The sequence below is a fragment of the Hippocampus zosterae genome, chromosome 11, assembly GCF_025434085.1.
Source record: "Hippocampus zosterae strain Florida chromosome 11, ASM2543408v3, whole genome shotgun sequence".
NCBI lineage: Eukaryota > Metazoa > Chordata > Actinopteri > Syngnathiformes > Syngnathidae > Hippocampus > Hippocampus zosterae.
The window spans coordinates 11,124,471-11,145,879 of record NC_067461.1 but is presented as its reverse complement, the minus strand read 5'-3'; the positions used below and the strand labels follow the sequence as shown (position 1 = coordinate 11,145,879).

The 21,409-nt window shown below is 39.0% G+C and overlaps 1 protein-coding gene across 3 annotated transcripts in view; it reads left to right on the top strand.

Annotated features, from left to right (window-relative positions):
- Positions 1 to 21,409, top strand: part of eys (eyes shut homolog) — a 143,461-nt gene that overhangs the window by 29,237 nt on the left and 92,815 nt on the right. Inside the window, exons 12-25 of one of the 3 annotated variants that reach the window (XM_052080552.1) lie at positions 904 to 1,008; positions 4,834 to 4,956; positions 6,321 to 6,434; positions 9,812 to 9,934; positions 10,201 to 10,311; positions 10,732 to 10,965; positions 11,624 to 11,746; positions 11,854 to 11,967; positions 14,142 to 14,261; positions 15,963 to 16,076; positions 17,003 to 17,050; positions 17,132 to 17,329; positions 18,871 to 18,992; positions 20,954 to 21,072. In XM_052080552.1, coding sequence (XP_051936512.1) covers positions 904 to 1,008; positions 4,834 to 4,956; positions 6,321 to 6,434; positions 9,812 to 9,934; positions 10,201 to 10,311; positions 10,732 to 10,965; positions 11,624 to 11,746; positions 11,854 to 11,967; positions 14,142 to 14,261; positions 15,963 to 16,076; positions 17,003 to 17,050; positions 17,132 to 17,329; positions 18,871 to 18,992; positions 20,954 to 21,072 — 1,768 coding nt within the window. The remainder of the gene's footprint in view (positions 1 to 903; positions 1,009 to 4,833; positions 4,957 to 6,320; positions 6,435 to 9,811; positions 9,935 to 10,200; positions 10,312 to 10,731; positions 10,966 to 11,623; positions 11,747 to 11,853; positions 11,968 to 14,141; positions 14,262 to 15,962; positions 16,077 to 17,002; positions 17,051 to 17,131; positions 17,330 to 18,870; positions 18,993 to 20,953; positions 21,073 to 21,409) is intronic. The other 2 variants (XM_052080553.1, XM_052080554.1) reach the window with 2 other exon arrangements.

Below are 21,409 nucleotides of genomic sequence, written 5' to 3'. Positions count from 1 at the left end.
GTGTAGTATAAAAGCCTGGTTCGACTAACTAATGTTTTCGTATTGATTGACTGTGTTGGGACTTAAAATATAAAGGTAATACATGTATGTTTGAGACACTTGTCGAACATACTGGTAATGTAAAAGTAACAACAATATAATGTTGCGCAATCGGTCCAGGAATCATAACTGTCGCAAAAAGTGTAAAGTGTGCCTCCTGCATGTGGGCATGACCTGATTTATACTCAGCGCCTGCCTCAATTCGGTGAAAATCATACAGTACAATGAATCATGTCCTCACCTCCACTTGTCCATGCATGGGGCCATGATGGGCAAATTACAATTACGTTTAGTGGACGAGAAGAAGCGCACAGCCGGAGCATGTGTCCAATGAACTCCCCTTCTCAGTGGTCTGAAATATCACCAGAGGCGAAAGTGAGAGGAGCTTTAAATGTGTCAGTAATGATTTAGTTTAATTCCAATCTCAACTCTTGCCCAGGGGTTAGTCATTTTGAGATTACTGAGTTGATGCATCTTGTGTACACAAGATGCATGCTGAATTTGAATACGTATCTAATTAGATTTCCAGCCAGTGTGAGCTGAGGTAATAGCCCACATTTTTCCCTAGGCTGGCGATAATGGAGGTAATGGTTGCGAAAACCTTCATATTAGAATACATGTGATCATAATGTCGTTAAAGCAATGCAAACCCATTTCGGACTATAATTTCGTCAGATGTTTACGATAGTGATTGTGTGGCATAATGCTGTTACCGTAACCACACCTATTATATAAACTGTACTACCATCTTTACAAAGGCAGACTTTTAGTCTGGTGAATGCTAACAATCTTGATCAACGTGAGTCCAAGCCCATTTAAGGTTGGACTTTAATTTGAATGCATCTATCCATCTTCATCCCACAGGAAGGAGATGCGAAGAGAATGTGAACGATTGCTGGTCACAGCCTTGTCTCAATGGTGGCTTGTGTATGGATCTGATAAATGACTACATTTGTCATTGTCCTCTTGGTAAGTGCCAACTAGATGTGTATTGTTATTGATTGTGTTTACAAAAATACAATGCTATTAATTATGCCTGCACAACGTTGTCTGCCATGAATGAATGTTTTATGTTTGGGGCTTTTTTTCCCCCCATCTGTACTCATTTCTTCAATGGTCATAGTCAATGTCGTATCATGAGTCACGTGGGTTTTGGCAAGTTGCTTTATGTGGAAATTGTGACTTAGATGCACAGGAAAATAACACGATGAATATGAAATATGTCGCCGTGATTAAAACACATTGGTCGGTTGCCAGTCAATGGCCAAGCTGTGACCAACAATGTGTGAATTACCTTCCTTCCGGCATTGCGTGACTAGATGAATGAAGAATGAACGGCAGATAAAACGATATATATGGCCACCCAAAAGAGCAGCATGGTTTTACAAATATGTCGAAAGACAATGGTGTCTGCATATAATTTTCGTTCAAGAATTTCTCATCTAAGCTGTCTAAATACACTGAATAGAAATACTGTGACACCAATTTTGTTTTTTCGCAAGGAAATTTTTAACCCAAATTTAAAAGCATTTTCACTTTGGGCTGACTTTACTTCTGCAGGCAGTTTATTCCATTTCCATGCAGCAGAACAGCTAAAATCAACTTCATGATGTTTACTTTGAACTCCGGGATGCAAAGCTCAGAACTGGGTTTACATTCAATCTGTATTTTTTAATGGGTTAGAATCTGATTAAATGTATTCAACAATCTATTCTCCTTTGTCAAGATAATCCATCCATCTCACAAATGTGGCATGCTATGTATCAAGATGATAATTAAACCGTATGATTATTGCACAGTAGTGCCTTAGCCGGCCCGCTCTAAAACGTGCAGTTTCTATCACAATGCTATTGCCCTTGAAAGGAAGGTTTTTCTTCTATGATGTCTCTAAAGGCATTTCAGACTATTTGGCAGAACATCCAACCTGCCTTACAGCCTTTCATAACAACAGCACAGGACCTCCGCCTCCAGCATCTTCAAACTGAAGATTGTCTGAGACCAACCATCTGGACAGCTGCTGCAATCATCATTTTGCATAACAAAAGAATTTTTAGGCAAACTGTCAGAAACAGTCACAGGGATGCTCAACCGAATGCTCGTTGTCTTCATCGGCTTGTCAGCATGACTGCAGTTTGTTGCTGTAATTTACATGAGTGAGCCAATGCTCACATTGATGGTGCCTGGTACTTTTACAGTTGTTCTCTTCACGACTTAATCCGTTTTCACTTTACAGGGCAAATTGGCAAACGGTGAGTATGGCGTCATCTGGATGATGAATTTGTAAATAATGTAGATTGAAGTCACCATGGTGGTGAGTTATTATGGATTTTATTGATGGCATTTTGGTTACTGCACAGACCTTCTTTGACCAGATTCCGAAATGCCCGCTAACACAGATTGAGAAGAAAATTATGTATTTTGATTTGTTTATAGAGACACATTTAAAGTAACAAAGTAGTTTTAAGCGAGCCTTTGCACCTCCGTGCTTTGCGAATGAATGTGACAGTCTTTGTGACCACATTTGGAAACCAATGTGACTAAATCCTCTTCTATAGCATCAAATCTAAGTTTTTCTTTTACCCATTTCTCTTCGCCATTTCTCAACCACCCCTTGCGTTAAAACTGGATTACTGTGTGTAATATCTTCCATAACAAGTGTCTGTAATCAGCCCATAGCAGAAGGCTGTTTTGCATTCTTCGGTAAGCAGCTGATTTGACGGCTCCTTCTGGCAATAAAATATTTAATCACCACTTGATTGCACAAGTCACATTTCTGCTTCAAGCGCTGTTCGGCATTTTGAGTCCAATGTCATGTTCAGTTATAAGCAGTTCATGTAAAAAACAAAAAATATTAGAAAATAAAATGCCTCCTTACATGTGTGACACATTTTGTTTTGGTGTTTACATGTGTTATTACTGTATCAATTCAATGTTCTTACTGCTTTTGTTGTCATTGTACGCTTTGTTCCCGGAATTGCATGCTACTGGACAATCAATGCATTGTCATTAAAACATTAACCAGCTTCAACCCTGCATGGTACCTTTTACATGGTGTGTTTATGACGTTAGAGAGAGAACAAATCCATCATTGTGGATTATCTGCTCCTACTAATTTCCTGCATTTTCCCAGAAATTAGATTTAAACAGAAAACAGAACACCAATGTGTGAGTAAAGCTTCCATTACTGTTTTATTACATGGACAGATTTATAGACAGGTGTTTTTAATGGGCTTATCTCTTTTCAGAAACCCAATAAACGGTGGTGGGGAGGGGGGACATATTCAGTCGGCCTTGTTCGCGTCTTCCTGAGAAGTCAGACCAGGTGGCTATCGTTTCCTGAGTCGTTTCATTTAATGAATTAACCTGGCTTGTGCATGAATTTCTTACTAGATTATATAGTAGTTTACTATTGTACAGCATATAAAAGTTGACTGTCGCGTTGACAAGAACTAAAATGACCAATGTAGCTTTTTCAGGGTGAAGTCAAATTGATTAAGAATATGACTGAAACAAGCACACGTTTGAGATCCACTTTTCTCATTGAATTCTGGGACAGGTACTTGCATCATGAAGGGAGTCACCATGCCTTGATTGTTGCCACTTGCCCATCCAAAACATTTCTGTTCCAAAACTGCTAAAATTGTTGAATGAATTGTAAAATGCATCTGAGATTGTGCAAACATGTCTTCATTTATTGCATTCACATTCAATATCATTGATGTGAACACGTGGGGTGATAAACAAGGCCAAAATCTCTCTAAGTGGAGGTAATAAACAGCAACAGCAGTCTCAGTGGTCATGTGGAAACTGATATACGGCCATCAATGTTAATCTTTCCCACCAGCAGATGTATAGTGAGCCCCATGGATGGTATTAAAATAGCTGTTAAAATGTGCTGACTTGAAGCACTTGAGACACTAAAAGCGGAATGTCAGTGCATGTTGACCTTTAGGGGACGTAACAAACAACATGGTACGTCATTTTGGCAGTTTGAAATTTTTATAAACAGATGGATGAAATTGGGTGCTTACAATCGAGTTGAACTGCTTGTCAGAATGAACAGGGTGTTCTATTTGATGATTGTGACACTGGAAATGTGACATTCCTTCATGCAACATTAACTGCTTACTGAATTGCATGCGCAATTGGTTATTAAGCACTTTCGGAACACTCTGTTGGGGGCAATAGTTGGTCATTACCTTGTCTAGGTCATATATATATAACGTTGGGAATAAGACTGATAGAAGGTCAAATGGTTACGTGAGATACACCTACCCAAACACACATTGTGACTTTAATGTCAGAAAAGTGCACAATGTGAAGCTCTGACAGTATGTTTGAAGAAATACCCAGTTTGGTCCAATCATATCCGATTTTGTTGTTTAGGATGTCAGTAGTTCAGTGATTTTGTCTGAAACCGAAATACAGTATGTGATGTCGTCTATGTGTTACCCTTCTTTTTTCGGATGAGCATCCCCATCGGCTTGTTTTATTTACCGGTACACTAATAGAAGTTGGAATTGGCTTGTATCAGTGGCGTGGAGATGTCCTTTTGGTGCTGTCGATGAATGTGATCTCGATCAGAGTGATGAGTTGGGTCACTGTCAATGAGACACTCAATTACCATACTGCATACATAGCAACTACATTGCAAGGGAAGAATCAATAATGCATAAATGTGCTCAAAGGTTGTCTTCTCCCTATAAAATACAGAGCCATTAACACGTGGATGTTGCGTTATATTTTTCCGCCATGTTCTTTGAATTTTAATTGTCAACGCTATTTTCATTTCAGGGTTCAAGGGCAAAGACTGCTCCATAGATATTGACCTTTGCTCATTTGGGATGTGCACTGAACATACAGTATTGTGCACGGAAACAAAGGATGGGCAAAACGTGTTTTGCCTATGTGAAAGAGGTATGCCTTTGAGGGAGATGATGCACGTGGAACATGAAGGTCTTCTTGATTATATAAAAATAAAAAAATATAAGTGTGTGTGTGTGTGTGTGTATTTAATAAAAATTAAATGTTTCCTGGTACTAATGCTAAGCAAAGTCCAGTCGGATGTCAAAATAATGGGACCTCAAAAAGTTTTTACGTTCAGTTTCCATGTAGTTCTCCTTCAGTAAATTTATGGTGCTCTATCGGGGGGGGGGGGGGGGGGGGCAATGGTTCACCACTTCAGTCATGTTTGACTGCACCCCATAATGTGCAGCGGGCCTAATTCAAAATGTGTCCCTATATGAATTTTTGTTTGGCCTCACTTTACATATGGACAATGTAAATTAAAGAGCCTGTAGGTAGGTGTATTAATTACCCTTTAGCTGTGTACCATACTGTATAATTTCAAAACCAATTAGCACAAATTAATGCTCACAAGGTTTGTGTGTGCATACCTGGCATTCTTTGCATACATCCATATGTATTCAGATCGCTTGCCTATCAAAAGCTTATATTTCCGCCTTCTCTACTCTATTTAGTAAAAGTTCATGCTACCAAATCAATGACTGAGCGACTTCATTACGCCTGTTTCACGTATGCTGGGCATATGTCAAAATGAAGGAGTGTGAGTGATTTCTTATGTAAATGAAAGCAACTTGCCGCGAGTTGGTGTCCCACAGCTCTCAAGGGCACACTCTTAAAATCTTGCCTTGCCTTGGATGTTGCAGGTGGGAGAACTTCGCATTCATACTTGCCAGCTTAATTTGTTGCAAAACCTGTTTCTCATATCCTCTGTTGTCACATTTTAGATTCTTGTTCTTCAACTAAATTTTGTTGATTATAGAGTATGTTGAAAGATGAAAGAAATGGATATTAGTGAATGAACTTCAGTCTAAAACTCATAACACTTTTTAATAAGATTGCCAAATCAAAAGTGGTGCAATACTGTGAATATAATGGTACCACAAATGCGAACATAAAAATACGCACTGACTTTTTGTAATTAATTGGTTGTGTGGGAGGGGGGGGGGGGGGGGGGGAATGTGTGTGCACACGAGTTTAAGAGTTTATATAAGTGCCGTCATGCATAGATTGACTTTGATCTTAAAACTGCCCTCCTTTGTTCTGATAAATGACTTGCACTGATTTGACATGATTTAATCATCCAGTGAGCCGGATGCATACAGTCGTCTTTGCGCCTGGAAATCTTTTGGAATCCATGCTTGACTTAGGAGTCAAACAAAGATACGTTGGTCTGGATCATCTGTAAAATAAAACCAGGATTCCAATAACATGCTTCTTTTTTGTTTGTTTGTTTGTTTGTTTTTGACATGTTGCAGGGTTTGCAGGGTCATTGTGTGAAGTCAATCTCAACGAGTGTGAGTCAAAGCCATGCCAAAATAATGGCGCTTGTGTGGATGGCACTGACCTTTATCATTGCTTCTGCTCAGAGGGTAACGCCAAATGCGACTAGAAATATATATGTTATATAAACACACACATATACTGTGTGATTGTGGATAGCAATGTACCACTACACACATCCTCGAATAATGTACACTGCCTGCATCATGAATTATACAATACATACATATTTTTTATGTCACGCTTTCATAACAGCTGCAGCTTTACACAACCGTTAACATCAAATCACAAAAATAATATAACAGAACATATAGCATAAACCATGGACAGACAATCGGAAATCCTATTCCTGCATACGCTTTATTGTTTAAAGCAGTTCTACATGAAAGAGGAGCGAATCAAAGTCTCCTTTCACCAGTGGATCGGAGACATTATGCTCAAAATACACATGACTTTCCACATGATTTCCTGACATAGGTGAAGGAAGAACATATTATCTGTAATAATAATACTTAAATTAAGTTTGTTAGCTTGCTGTCTTTAAGTCTAACAACAAAAGGTCGCAGTTAATAGCATGTGGAAAGCAAAATAAGAGGAATTTCAACATCAATGCTAGATTTACATTTTGTTCTCAGCGGCCACCGCAATCATTTTTACAGATGAATTGGAATGGACATGAGACACTGCGGGGGAGCAGGAGTGGCTAACGCGACTGGCCATGATCACAGTGGATGCCAGGCCAGATTTTTAAGCAGTCCAAAAATTTGCAACGTGCCAAATTGGGGAGTGGGAAGAAAAAAAGACTCGATGTATTTCCCTCATGGTGCTTTCATTCTGGAGTATTGTACCATGATTAGTCTGGGTCGAAGCGAGCTAGCATCACAGCAAGACGCTTTACGGGACCAGCCTGATAATGGCCTTTTGCATTTGTTTACAGTCTGACACTGAATATGTGGTCAGAGAAGGGGTATAAAGTCACGTCGGTTGGGGCCCCTCATTCTACTGTGTCGTTGCATTACAATACATCGTTATTTATATAGCGCTTTCAAAACAGCTGCAGCTGTAACAAAGTGCTAAACAGAACAGTTAACATAACAAAATAATATAGCTGAACACATAACAGAAGACATGGACAGTCATGCTGTCGTAGCCACGATTCCTATTGCCCCAAGCATGCTTCAAGGCTGCCTGGTGTCCACAATTCATATATAGAAAGGCTTTACAGAACATGAATAATGTGTCTGTCCTTGTTCAGAAATTGACGGGCCAGGAGAGAATGTACTGGTGTCCGCGGTAAAGCATGACAAACCGCACTGGGAACCATAATGTAAAGCTAACATAACGCAACACATTTTTCTCCTAAGCAAACACACAATGTAACATGTCTTGCTATAAGCCACTATATAACCTAAATACTGTATACAGGTAGGTCACATAAATCAATGTGTTGTCAATAATGGCCATAGAGGGACAGTAAATGTTACAAATGTGTTAAAATTGTGAAAGGCATGAATGCCGTTTGCAAACCTGATCGCAGCCTTGTGATGCAAACTCACACTTAAAAAAAAAAATATATATATATATATATATATATATATATATATATATATATATATATATAAAATCACTCATTCCAATAGTAGATCATCTCTGGAATTATTTTGATGTTGCGAGGTAAAAATAACTAATCTGACTCCAGTCTTCCATTTCTGGCTGGGAAAATATGACTAAAAAATTTGCCATTGATTATTTTGCCCTTAACTAATTTTTTAAAAATTATTATTATTTTGTTTTCTAACAAAATTTCTCAAATCCAATTTACTCAACATTATTCACCCAAAAAGATATCAGTGTAGTCATAAATGTTCATGGAAACTTTTTTATTCAAAACATTCCCTGCCTAACATCCGGCACAAAAAGACTTCTACTCGAACATTATGCTGATCAGCCTATGAGTGGGAATTAATCAGCTGACTTGCGATAATGTTTACTGAGAAAGCAAGCCTGCATTTTTCTTCCAAATGTTTTAATTTATTTTTTTGAGGGGGTGGGGGTTAAGTGCATGTTGATGATGCCGTTTCAACATAGCAGTTGTTTTCAATGACACAGTTTTCATCTTGGTGGGGTCTGGGAAGCAATTGCCTACTTGTCAATGTTAACAAATATTTGGTTTTCATTTCACTAATGATCGCATCCTATTCAGTCATTCTTTTCAAAATAGCCACTTGCATCATTATGGATAGTACAAATAAATCTTAGATATTTTCTCAATCATTTCTAGTCCAGATGGTCTTACGTTCGTCATAGTTCTGATTAAGCTTCCACCGCAGGTTAAGCCAGTTATGCATTTTTAATGAAGTCAGGATAATTGCCAAATTTCATGACTCGGAGAGAGGTGGAAATTGCTTCCATGGTCAGTTTGAGAAACGATGGAATGATGAGTATTTGACCTGCACCGATAGTGCTGATGGCCCGGCATTAGTCATGGCGCTCCTGTAGTTGCTGTGACAGTGCTAATGATAGTCATTTTGGAGCGTGACCATACACTCCAATATATTCATGAGGAGGATAATATGTCAGAATTGGCAGCACCCATTTTCACGTCATGCCATTAACTGTTCAGTTTAAAAAATATCGTCATGTGGCGAAATATTAATCAAGTAAAGCCATGCATAAAATTATTGTACGGCATATTTGTGTCAGTCATAAAGTAGCAATGCTGTACTGCCTATAAAATGAAGATGACTTTCTCCACCCTCGAATACAGTAGAAAGTAAACACAAAGACGGAAACGGTAAAAGGCTTAATTGGCAAGTACTTTTATTTGTTGAAATTAAGGCAGCAGATTAACAACTACATTGTACAACAATCTTATCATAATAACAGACCCAGACTAACACAACCATGGTGACCATGGGGACCATCTAGTTAGTCTGTTTGAAAAAGATCTGCATCAAAATATATACACGTTTGTTCGCTTGTGTCAGGCCAAAATCACTTGTTTAAATTTGGGACAACTTGTTCACAAATCGATGCTCTGGCTTTGTCCACATTCACAGGCCCCGTTCAGTATTTTCGCCCACATTTTTCGGTCACCAGACATCACTTCAGACGCGACTGGACCGCACATGCTTTCCAAATTTAGAATGACAATTTGCAGGCTGGGTTCTTGAACGTCTTCAAAGGCTCTTCCTCATGTAGCCTCCGTGGACTGCATAATTTGTGCCAAATTTGGACAGGCTTAATGTGAATTAAGTGCGGTCGAGTCGCCCCAGTAGTGACATCGTGTGGCGGAAAATTTGGCTTTTGAAAAACCCAACCGATTAGTCAGTCACCACACTGGGGATGTTATTTTTACATATTGTTGACCAATACAAAGTGTCGGAAATAGCCTGCTTTGATGATGCAATGTTAATGGCTCAACAAATGTGTGCACATTGTTTTTGTCTCTATCTCTTCATTTCAGGGTTCGAAGGGTCAAACTGTGAAATCAATTATGATGAATGTGTTCATGGGTACTGCGCCAATAATTCCACATGCATTGACTTGGTTGCGGACTATGAGTGCATCTGCCCGTTGGGCTTTGCTGGTGAGTTATCGATGTCATCATTGTAATCATTTCGACATTCATGAATATGATGACTGTAAAACTCCCAATCATTAGAGCGGTTGTATCACAATGAACAGAAAAATCCTATTTTACATTTTTTTTGTATACAGTGGCACTGAAAAATCATCCCGGATTTCAGCATGACAATTTGTTTGTTTGTTTTTTTTTTCAAATAAAAAGTGCTCCTAGTAACACACAGTAAGGTGACCATCTATGCATTATACTTAAATCAAGTTCCTTTTCAGGTAAGAATTGCTCAGTTGCTCTCTCAGCATGTATGGATGTTGAGTACTGCAAAAATGGAGGAACCTGTTTCCATGACTTAACCGGAGAGCTACAATGCATTTGCCCACCAGGTATTGAAAATCGTCTATTACAAAGTACTTTTTTTGTTGAATGAACTCAGCATCATTTATTACCAATTTGCAACGTACATGTATGTGTTGAATTGAATCAATTCACTTTTTCATATGGCAACCACACGTGTTACTTTATACTGATACTTAAGTCCATCAATTATTCGTATCACAAAACCACGTATTGCATATGAAATGATAGCATGCATAGAAAATATCTGCCACTGCTTATAACAGCTGGAATACCTTCTGTGGTCTTAGTGGGCAGGTTATGGTTCGATAAACAATGTCAGTCTGTCCAAAAATAAAGATAAAAAAAACTCAATAAAATCATAGTCTGTGATGTGCCGGGTGAATGCTGTCGATGGTGCGCCGCCACACATCCATCACTCCCTTAATCCCACTTCTTGCTTCTCCCAGGACACCACGGCAGTGACTGCTCCTCATCTGTAAACCCATGTGTGTCCAATCTCTGTGACCCTGACGGGACTCTCCGCTGTGAAGGTCTTGCAAATACCTACATGTGTGTTTGTCAACGTGGCTTCACCGGGACACGCTGCGAAACGCCTATCAACCATTGTGTTGACGGCCTGTGTCAATATGGATCAACGTGCTTGGACCATTGGAGAGGCTTCAAGTGTGATTGTTTACCAGGTAGCTCCAGTATCCAGCAGACACTTTGGCTTCAATTGAGGCTTCACTTGAATGAATTCTAATCATCGCAAACACACTCCAGGCTGATTATTTTGCTGGATGTGAAATCTCACCATGCTTAAACTACAACACATAAGACATTTATGACATGAATTTAAGATAAGAAAAGATAAGATATCCTTTATTTGTCCCACACTGGGGAAATTTACAGCCTCCAGCAGCAAGAATGTGGGTAGAAAGAAGAAAGAAGAAAAAACAAATACGTTCAATTAAGTGCTATATAAATACAAAATGGATACATCACAGTGCTATTTACAATTGTTTTTTTTTTTTGTAAATTGTTGAATTTGAGTGTGTCATTCATCAGAATGTGGGCTAACTTTTAACGATCGTGACAAAACTTACAATTTCTATGTGGATGTATGTGGCCACAGTTACATAAAGTCACCAGTGTTGGGAAAGTTTATTTTCGACACAAACTAGATCCAAGTTTAGTTCACAAGTTCTTTTTAACACACACACACACACACACACACACACACACACACACACACACACACACACACAGAGTAGTCAATGAACTAATTCAGGTCCTACACTGTTAGAGTAGAGTCCTCTCAAATTGAGATTTCCAAAGGCTTTTGCCCTTTCTCTCCAGGTTGGACTGGTCTTTATTGTGAGCTGAACATGAATGATTGTGAGAGCAAGCCCTGTGGTGCCTTGAGTGTTTGTAAAGACACTCTCAGTGGCTACGTTTGCTTCTGTGCACCTGGATTTATCGGTATATATCTTATATGTAGAAATATATATATACATACTGTATTTTTTGAACATTTTTTGATTGATTGCAGCAATTTGTCCTCATTGTTCCCTTTTATGATCACATAGGTGATAACTGTGAGGTTGAAGTAAATGAATGCCTCAGCCAGCCTTGTAGAAATGGTGGTTCCTGCATTGATGGTGTCGCTTCTTTCAGTTGCCTGTGCCCTTTTGGATTTACAGGTAGTACCTGTGTGTGTGTGTGTGTGTGTGTGTGCGTGTGTGTGTGTGTGTGTGTGCGAGTGTGCATTTAACGGAGTAAATATAACTCCAGAGAGACAGAGAAGTTACACTTTATTTTGTTGATGACAAGATTCGTTTTTCTTTCAAGAAAATTAAAATTTCTACAGTAAGTCTATCACCGAAAATGTTCAGCTACGTTACTATTCCATTAAATATCAATTGTTGTGTGGTTACTTTTTGGGATCTAGGATGTCGGAACTTAAATATGACTTGGGTCTTCAATTTGCAAGTAAAAAATTGTGAGGCTTAAGACTTGGACTTTACTTGGATTGTTTGTTATTAATTCATTAGCTCCCAGATATTTTCTAAATAGAGCTCCCGTATCGCTAACCGGTTGTCTCCACTGAATTAGACCGAAATGGTGTTCTTCCAAAATAAAAACAAACATTTTAAAAATGCTATTTTCATAATACAATGTTAATTTTGTGTGGAAGAAATTGGCCATATGAGTGAATGGCAAGGTGGCTCGAAGGTCATCCTTGGACATGGTGAACACAGTAAATTCCGCAATACCTGGTTCTATTAGTATTCAATCTAAGTTGGACAAGTTGACCTACACAAACTGTAAAAAAGGTTATCTATTAAATCACCTGTAAATTAACCAGTAAATTTAATTGCCTCCTGATGATGCCAGCCTAGGAAAGTCACAGCGTACTAATTGTCCTGATGGTTTCACATTTCATGCAACTGAAGTCCGCGGTGAGATTTCCTGCCGGACCAAAATGAGTCGATCAACCATTTAAATGATGCTGTACTCCCTGTCGCTAATGGGCCACAAAATCTCTTAATGGGATGAAGAAGAGGTCACTTAGTGGGCTTTCGGACAAGAAGTGTTTTGAAATGTAAACTATGAAGTTGTAATTCCTTATTAGCGTTTAAGACTGGCATGCCATCATTCTGCTCAATGTGACCTGAAGTCTGTGGCGCAATCATAAAACTTGGTCGATGCATAACGAGTCAGGAGGAGAAGAAGTTATCAAACATTTTTAAGAATCGCAACAACTTTTGATGAAAGCATCATCACATTTGCAGATGTTTGTTGAGGCAAGAGCTTTGCGTTCTTTTGTGTGCCAAAAAGTTACTCTAAAACATTTGGTGGTAAACAGATGTTCAAATCCCCGCAACTATGGCAATAGTCACAAAGCGTTGTTTTATTAGACAGTCAATTAAGTTAATCATTTTGCCCTTAAAGCAGAACAAATGTCCATGACTGAAATTTTGCGGTCTTGAAATGGATGTTCTTCTCCACATGTCATTAACCAGATGGATGAAGCAGCAACATAACACAATAATTAATTACCTTTAACTTGCCATGGAAAATTGATCAGATTATGCAACTTATTGCTACATTGCTACAATTTCATAGTTGCGGTATGCAATTGGTCACTATGTAGGTGATTTCGAGACAATAAATTATCCTGATAATATTGCATCTATATTATTTATCTAAATCAGTGGTTCTGAACCTTGTTAGAGGTACTGAACCCAACCAGTTCATATGCACATTCACCGAACCCTTCATTATTGAAAAATAAAAATAGATTTTATTTTACTTTAAGAAATTCAAGAGATAAAAAAAATGTATTAAAAACAGAAAAAAGTAACCACAATTAGTATAAATATAAAGTATACATTTTTTAATTGTACACAAAATGAACCAGGAAGTAATGGTCAAGACATGTCATAACTAATAAACATGTTGAGTCGGGTGTGTCTTACCCTCCATGGCAGAGGCTCTGTCGAAACCCTGAGACTTATTCACCAAACCCCTCGGGTTCGAATGAACCCAGGTTAAGAACCACTGATCTAAATATTTAATTTCAGAAAATGGCTCAATTTATGATTCCGACTAAAATCTTTGTTATTAGACATATTATATAGCCAGACCATATGTATGTCACTTTAAAATTCGTCATCTATTACTTGAAACCAATAACTGTGAAGAGGGAATTCAAGGTGCAACCAGCCTTCACATTTAGTATTCTATGCTGCATTTCGGAGCTTAACTATGCTTAACGCCAACTTATATTCATCAGAGATGAAGGACAGTGAAATTGAGTATGGATCTTAAAAATAAGGCCCCTTTTCAATTCTCATAAATGTCTTTCTCTCAGGCAGTTACTGTGAAGTCAGCGCAGATGAGTGCACGTCATCTCCCTGTTCTGGCCTGAACAACGCCACTTGCGTGAACCGCGCTCATGGCCATGGATGCGTGTGCGCATCTGGCTTTACAGGTTGGTCAATAATGCGAGTTTTGAGTTTTTTCACCGGATATATATATATATATATATATATATATATATATATATATAAATATAGGGCGGCCCGGTAGTCCAGTGGTTAGCACGTCGGCTTCACAGTGCAGAGGTACCGGGTTCGATTCCAGCTCCGGCCTTCCTGTGTGGAGTTTGCATGTTCTCCCCGGGCCTGCGTGGCCTTTCTCCGGGTGCTCCGGTTTCCTCCCACATTCCAAAAACATGCGCGGCAGGCTGATTGAACACTCTAAACTGTCCCTAGGTGTGAGTGTGAGCGCGGATGGTTGTTCGTCTCTGTGTGCCCTGTGATTGGCTGGCAACCGATTCAGGGTGTCCCCCGCCTACTGCCCGATGACTGCTGGGATGGGCTCCATCACACCCCGCGACCCTAGTGAGGATCAAGCGGTTCGGATGATGGATGGATATATATATATATATATATATATATATATATATATATTTTAAGTTTGGTTTAATTTTACTACACAAATAATTTAATTCACTCAGCACTCATCAAACTTATAAAACCGTGGGGGGGTGGGGGGGGGATTACACTCAGCGTCAAGCAAGCAAACAAGGCAGATGTTGGTGCATACTGTCATTATTTTCCAACATGTGGTGCTGTGATATCCTCTGTGAAAAAGAACAGAGATAAATGAATCACTGAAATACTTTCCATTGTCAAAAATCAAACACAGTAAGTGCATTTGAACTATTGTTCACTAATAAATCCCACAGAGGAAGATTTGCTGTGCATTTTGATCATTAAAACTCACTGCACCACGGAATCTGGGGATCAAAGTGGAGCACTGAATAATAGCTGTGAATAATATGTTTTGGAGAACTTTTCATTCGGAAATGCTTAGAAGTTATATGTTGAAATGCTTGGCTTTACTCAAGGGCTTTTTCTTGTTAGTTCATAACCCCGCTGTGACAGCGGAAGGAACTGAGGTTTTTGTGTATCGCTGTGATCTAGTATTGTTTGTATTATTGTACTTAGATATACATTTGTATCATGTGCTAAAACGACTTCAAATCCAAAAAGAATTAAGAAATAAGGTAGTAACCATTCCTTTCGATCTGAATGAAAATCTGCATTATTTTCTCCCTACATTTATTGAAATGGTGAGAAAAAATTATTTTAAGCTGCTGGTCTCTCGTTTGATTCATGGATTTGATAATTTCTCATTGAATAATTCATGTATCTGTGCACACACTTCATGTGCTGCACAGCGTTCGTGATGTAATGTTTGATGAACGTTAAACTTCAAACAAAATAACTATGTCTTCTAAATGATTGTACACATGCTGATAGTTTGCTATCTGAGTTGAACGATGAGGTCCCAATTTGGCTAATTGGGACCTGATGAATGTAAAAACAAAGAATTATCTTTTTACTTGATGTAACGTCCTCGTAAGTGGACGCCAGGCCCTTATAGTCCAAGATTTAACATTATAGTCTTGAAAACCAAAGACATCATGTCCACACATGTGGACGCCAGGTCCTGTTTTTCCCTTCTCATGTAGAAATCTGGTTAATAACTAACTAACTAACTAACTAACTAACTAACTAACTAACTATTTTATCCAACACTTAACATGGCATAATTTTAAATTATGTACAGTAGCAACTCTCATATATTGCTGCACTTATTATTAATATTGTAATTATTATTGAAGGAAACCTCTGTGAGCTTCACATTCATGAGTGTGCTTCATCACCCTGCAAGAATGGAGCCACATGCATTGACCAACCCGGTAATTACGTCTGCCAATGTCTGGAACCTTTTAAAGGTAATGAACACTTGGCGTGGGGACCCCTCCCCCCCCCCCAAAAAAAAAAGTTAATTAACTTCTCATCCTCTTACATTCACCTGTCTAAACTCACTTCACATTGCAACAAAATAAGTACATCATGTGTTAAAGTATAAACGTGATTTATCAGGACTTCCGCTTGCTCGTTAACTAAATGTGTGGTCCAAGTGTCATGGTATGGTGATATGATTGCATAAACAATGTTGGTGCTTTAGACTAATGTATGCTGATTAAAGTAGGTGAAGCATAAAACAGATTATGGAGAGCAATGAGGCTAAACATGTTAGTGCAAAATCAGTTAAACGACGATCTTGCAACACTTAATGCTGTTTTCTTTGTTCTTTTACCATTTCTCGCACAAATGGTAAAATTTTCTGGTTTCTCTTTTGTTTTTAATTACCCAATGAAGGTCAATGTGACTATTTTGGCTGAAATATCACATTAGAATAAAAATATGATGACGGCCCTATTGGCTGCATCTCCGTCTGTTTTTCCCTTCTCATGTAGAAATCTGGTTAATCATTGATGAAAATGGTCTTTATTTTTCAGTCACATTTAATTCTTGACCATCGTTTTTATTTCATCAGGGTGAGGTTCATGGATTTATTGGTGTGGATCGTCCATTGTTTGTTCTTTGTGAAAACATGGAAACATCGTTTCAAGTACTTAGGACATCATTTTATTAATTCTCATTAATATCCTGGAGTCCAATCTCAACCACATCTCTCCTATTACGGCTTAATCCATCTTTGATGGTTTACATTTAACAATGGGCTGAGCAAAGAAACCCATATGAAATGTAATATTCGATTTCAGACATGTAGGTGAATTTAAATATTTAGAAGAAGACAATTATAGCAGCTTCTCACAGAATGTTACCAGCTTTTGTCCCCCTGTATTTTCAGCCGTGTATTCCCTTTCAGACCCTCATAAATTTGAGTTCAAGGAATCAGGTGAGTCTTTAAAATCCTCGACCTTGCTATTTTTTTCTCTTTTCAACAAGGCTGGATGTTCCTCTTGTGTATTCACCCTAGGTCCAAATTGTGACTTGTTACCCTGTGAGGCCAGCAATCCCTGTGAGAATGGAGCCTTGTGTGTGGAAGAGTTGGATGAGGACCATTACCCTTTGGGGTTCCGGTGCCGCTGTCACAGAGGATTTACGGGCCCCCGCTGTGAAATCAACGTGGATGAGTGCAGCTCGAACCCATGTGTCAATGGCTTTTGCTATGATGGTAAAAAAATATGTATATATACTGTATATACCTGTATATAAGATGCTTACCATGCCAACATGCTCAATAACATTCACACTGCCTGACATTTTACAGTTTGGTCATTGCCGGAGCTCATAATGGTGTTATGTGAATGGGATAATGCCATTCGATAGGACAATGTCTGCAAGCATAGGCCTTCTTATTTGCCTCACATTAAATGAAATCAGTGCGACTCCAAATTGTATAATTGAGTATGAGTGTTGAGCAAATGATGAAATTGAAGATGATCCATTACAGTATCTCTGACTTCTTAGCCATGCGATGTACATGTAAAACGTACATGACAGGAATATAATTGTAGCAGGGAGTATGTAAGCAATTGTGCATTTTTATTTATTTATCGTACAATGCACAGATCCGACATGAAAACTTACTTACAAGGATTGTATCTCACTGAAACATGCATGCTCGGCTAACCGAAGACCTCTAAGTTATCTATAGGTCTAAATGTGAGTGTGAATGTGCTCTGCAAGCCTGCATATACAATGCAATTAATTTGAATTGTGACATTTTATATTATATTTCCAATATCATTTAAGCTTTTCACTTCAGTTTTGGGGTGGAATGAAGTTGTGGGCCTGTGATGCAGTGGCTCAATTCATTATGTTACCGTTCACCTCAGCCAGCTGTCTGGACTAATCTTGATTGCAACCAGTTCACTGCACTGACACGGGGTCTCTTGGACCCACGGTCCCGGCGCTCGACGCAGGCCAACCCCATCCCTGGGGAGCGCACCGCAGAGCCTCAGTGGCTGGGATGAGTAATGCTGCTGCCACCCAAGACCAAAAGCATTTAATGAGAGTAATCGTGGCTACACACACCGAGACAGAGTGACAGCATAGATTATGTGGTAAATCTTTGGGATAATGAAGAATCTTGGGACCCTGACTGGAGAAGTAATAAATTCACTTCTGAAAGAAGCGCAATTACCTCTGTCATTGGTTAACTGCATCAGTGTTGTGCTGCCTAGACAGTGATGCATCCCTTGTCATTAGACAGAAAACTGTGAGGTGGAAACACATTATGAGCGGTAGAATATTTTCACAAAATGGTGTAGGAAGTTGCCACATTTTGTAATGTGTGGGTGGAAAAAAATCACTCCTCTTTCACTTACCTTCACCTGAACTGTGAACTCTGATAGTGTGGAAACAAATGACAAGCCTTCACGGCATTTATGGAGAAAAAGAGAACGAAGTGAAAGGGGTGTACGGGTAGGAAAAGGCCAGTGGCCAGACAGGTTAATTTAAAGATGGTTAAAGTGTCGGACTCTATCAGACTGATGCATTGAATGCTGCTGTGTCACGCAGATGCAGCGAGCTGTACTTATGTAATCCTGTCATTTTTACAGTGATACAGTTGGCCTTAAAAGAATGCCTCCATGTTGAAATTTTTGGTGATGCTCACAATTAGCTCTGTAGAAATGGACTGCTACCTGCTGGAGCAGTGAATAGCAATTGATGTTGCAAGGAGATGCAACTGAGCTGCTGATCTTGTTTCAGTTGTAGATGGCTTTTACTGCCTTTGCAGTCCTGGTTATGCCGGCCTGCAATGTGAGAAAGACATTGACGACTGCGTGAACAATCTGTGCAGTGGCAACTCAATATGTAAGGATCTCCATCTGGTAAGTCGACTTTTTTTTCTCTTTTCTATATGGCATCTTAATGGTCTTATGAGATGGACCATGAGGTTCTTCAAATGAAATGTGTCACATTAATCTGTGCAGTTGGTAATTCCCATTACATATGGAGTCAAGTGATTCACATAAGGCATTGCCGATTGCCCGATGACCATTACGCTTTCGCTGCATCGTGACGTGTGTTGTTGTAAAAAATACACAGCTGTCTAATATCATTATTAGTTTCATATCCAAAGGGAGAGAAAGTGTAGTGCCGTGTGTCAGTACCATCAGGGTTGTGTAGGCTGTACGGGCAGACGGTCTTGGTTTTATTGGGGGATTTACCATCACCGTCTGAATGAGTCAATTTGCTCCCAAGGAGCATTAGAGGGATGAATCAAACAAGTGGTGAAGCGTACATTTCCTTTCCAGTCAAAAATAAAACAAGCACCCTTGCCAATTGCGCCTTTCTCCGTATCGACTTTCATTCGCTTGAATGGTTTTAGCTGCAAATAGGGCACTGATTGAAACTTGATGATTAGGGGCAATGACAAATAAATAGATTGCAGTAGCGTGTTTACTGTACATTTGCTTTGTTTTTGACTAAACTGCATGATGAATAAATGAGGCATTTTGTGTGGATAAATATTCAGGTATCAGAAAACAAACTGAAATATCAAACCTCTGAAGCAAATGAAAATGTGGTCAAAGCCATTTAACTCATTCTTGGCATGTAGGACGATCAATATTCCAGTACTATCCCAACTGTATTTTTCTGTGGCTTCCCCTTGTTTGGCTTTTTTTTTTAATTCCACATCTTGATCAATCAATCCCATGTAATTGACAACATTTTTAACAATGAATTAATCAATAGTCATGCTGTGTGATTGACTGGCAACCAGCCTTGGGTATAGTCATTTTGCCGGGATGAATCTGACTCTTATCATGTCAAAGTAGAATATCTTTTCCACACTGGAAGGTTCTACTGGAAGATTATTAGAATGTTATTTCCTAGTCTGTCCCTAAACTCATTATGAATACTTTTTGCTACATCGCCTTGTTTACAGCCGAGCCATTTCACTCACTGAATAAAGTGTCCTATGGAGCTTATTTTGGAAAACTGCTGTCCCTGAAGGTGACTTAACAACAAAAATGAGATTTAGTTCTACTGCCAGGGGTGACAAATTCGAATATCCTGAAGCTATCTAATTTATCATGAGACTGCTGCACACAGCATTGCCCCAGCACTCACCAGTCACATCAGGAACATTTTAACTGCACACCCTATAGCATACGTGATGCTGATTAGCATACCTTCAACCGACAGCATCCAGGACATTCAAACAAAACACTGACAAAGACAAACCTTATTAAAAAAACCTTTGACCACAGGAGTGCACCCATCCCTTGTGCAAAGCGCAATCTATATTAAAACAGTTGCTCGTGGTTGTACAACAAACCATTAATCTTCCATGTTATGATTAATTGTACGAATGCAGATTGCAATGGTGAATAAAGGACACATCATTCACATGCTGTTGAAGACCGAGGCAGTGAAATAAACTAACAGAAGAATAAACCAGCTATATTTTAACGGTTACTTGCAAAATATGTAGATAATGTTTCCTGTGTGCTTGATGGAAGTTACCATATGCCTTGAATGACACAAGCTGAAAACAAGCTTTCATTTCATCCACCGGGTGGGCGGGAGGAGAAATGCATATGCAGTGAAGGGAAATGTACGACAAGCGTGACTCTTCCACAGTTCAAATAGATTCCCAAACGGAATGCATATTTAATGCGAGTGGGGGATTGTACGATATATTGCATTTGGAAACATTTCATGCCGAGCATTTGTATGTTAAAATGTAACAAAGTGAATTAAGCTGCTCCGTCGGCTACTTTCCGCTTTAATCAGAAGTTGTTGTTTTTTTTCTTCCTCTTTTTTTGTGGTTGTTTAAATGCAGAGTTACGAGTGTGTGTGTCACTCCGGTTGGGAAGGAAAGTACTGCCAACAAGAAATGGATGAATGTTTGTCACATCCCTGCAAAAACAATGCCACCTGCACTGATTTCAATGGCTACAAGTATGTGCAAGTACTAGATGCATCAGTCATTTATTAAACAAAAAAAGCATGTCATTGGAGACATTTAATTGCCCCAGCGAAAAAATAAAAAATAAAAAATATGAAGCACACACTCTCATTCACTTTTTATCGTTGTACTGAAATTGCACAGCTACAGTTCTACTATGTTAAGTCTACTCCAGTGCTTTGGGCAGCCTGGCCGGCTCAGGTGCTCCTGTGGTTGTCTCACATTTGGAAGGTTGCAGGTTCAATCCCTTGTGACTTGTAAGTGCCCTTTGTGCACCTGCAAGGTAAGAAAGTATTACCTGAAGAGTCCTATCGACATCTGTTCGGGATT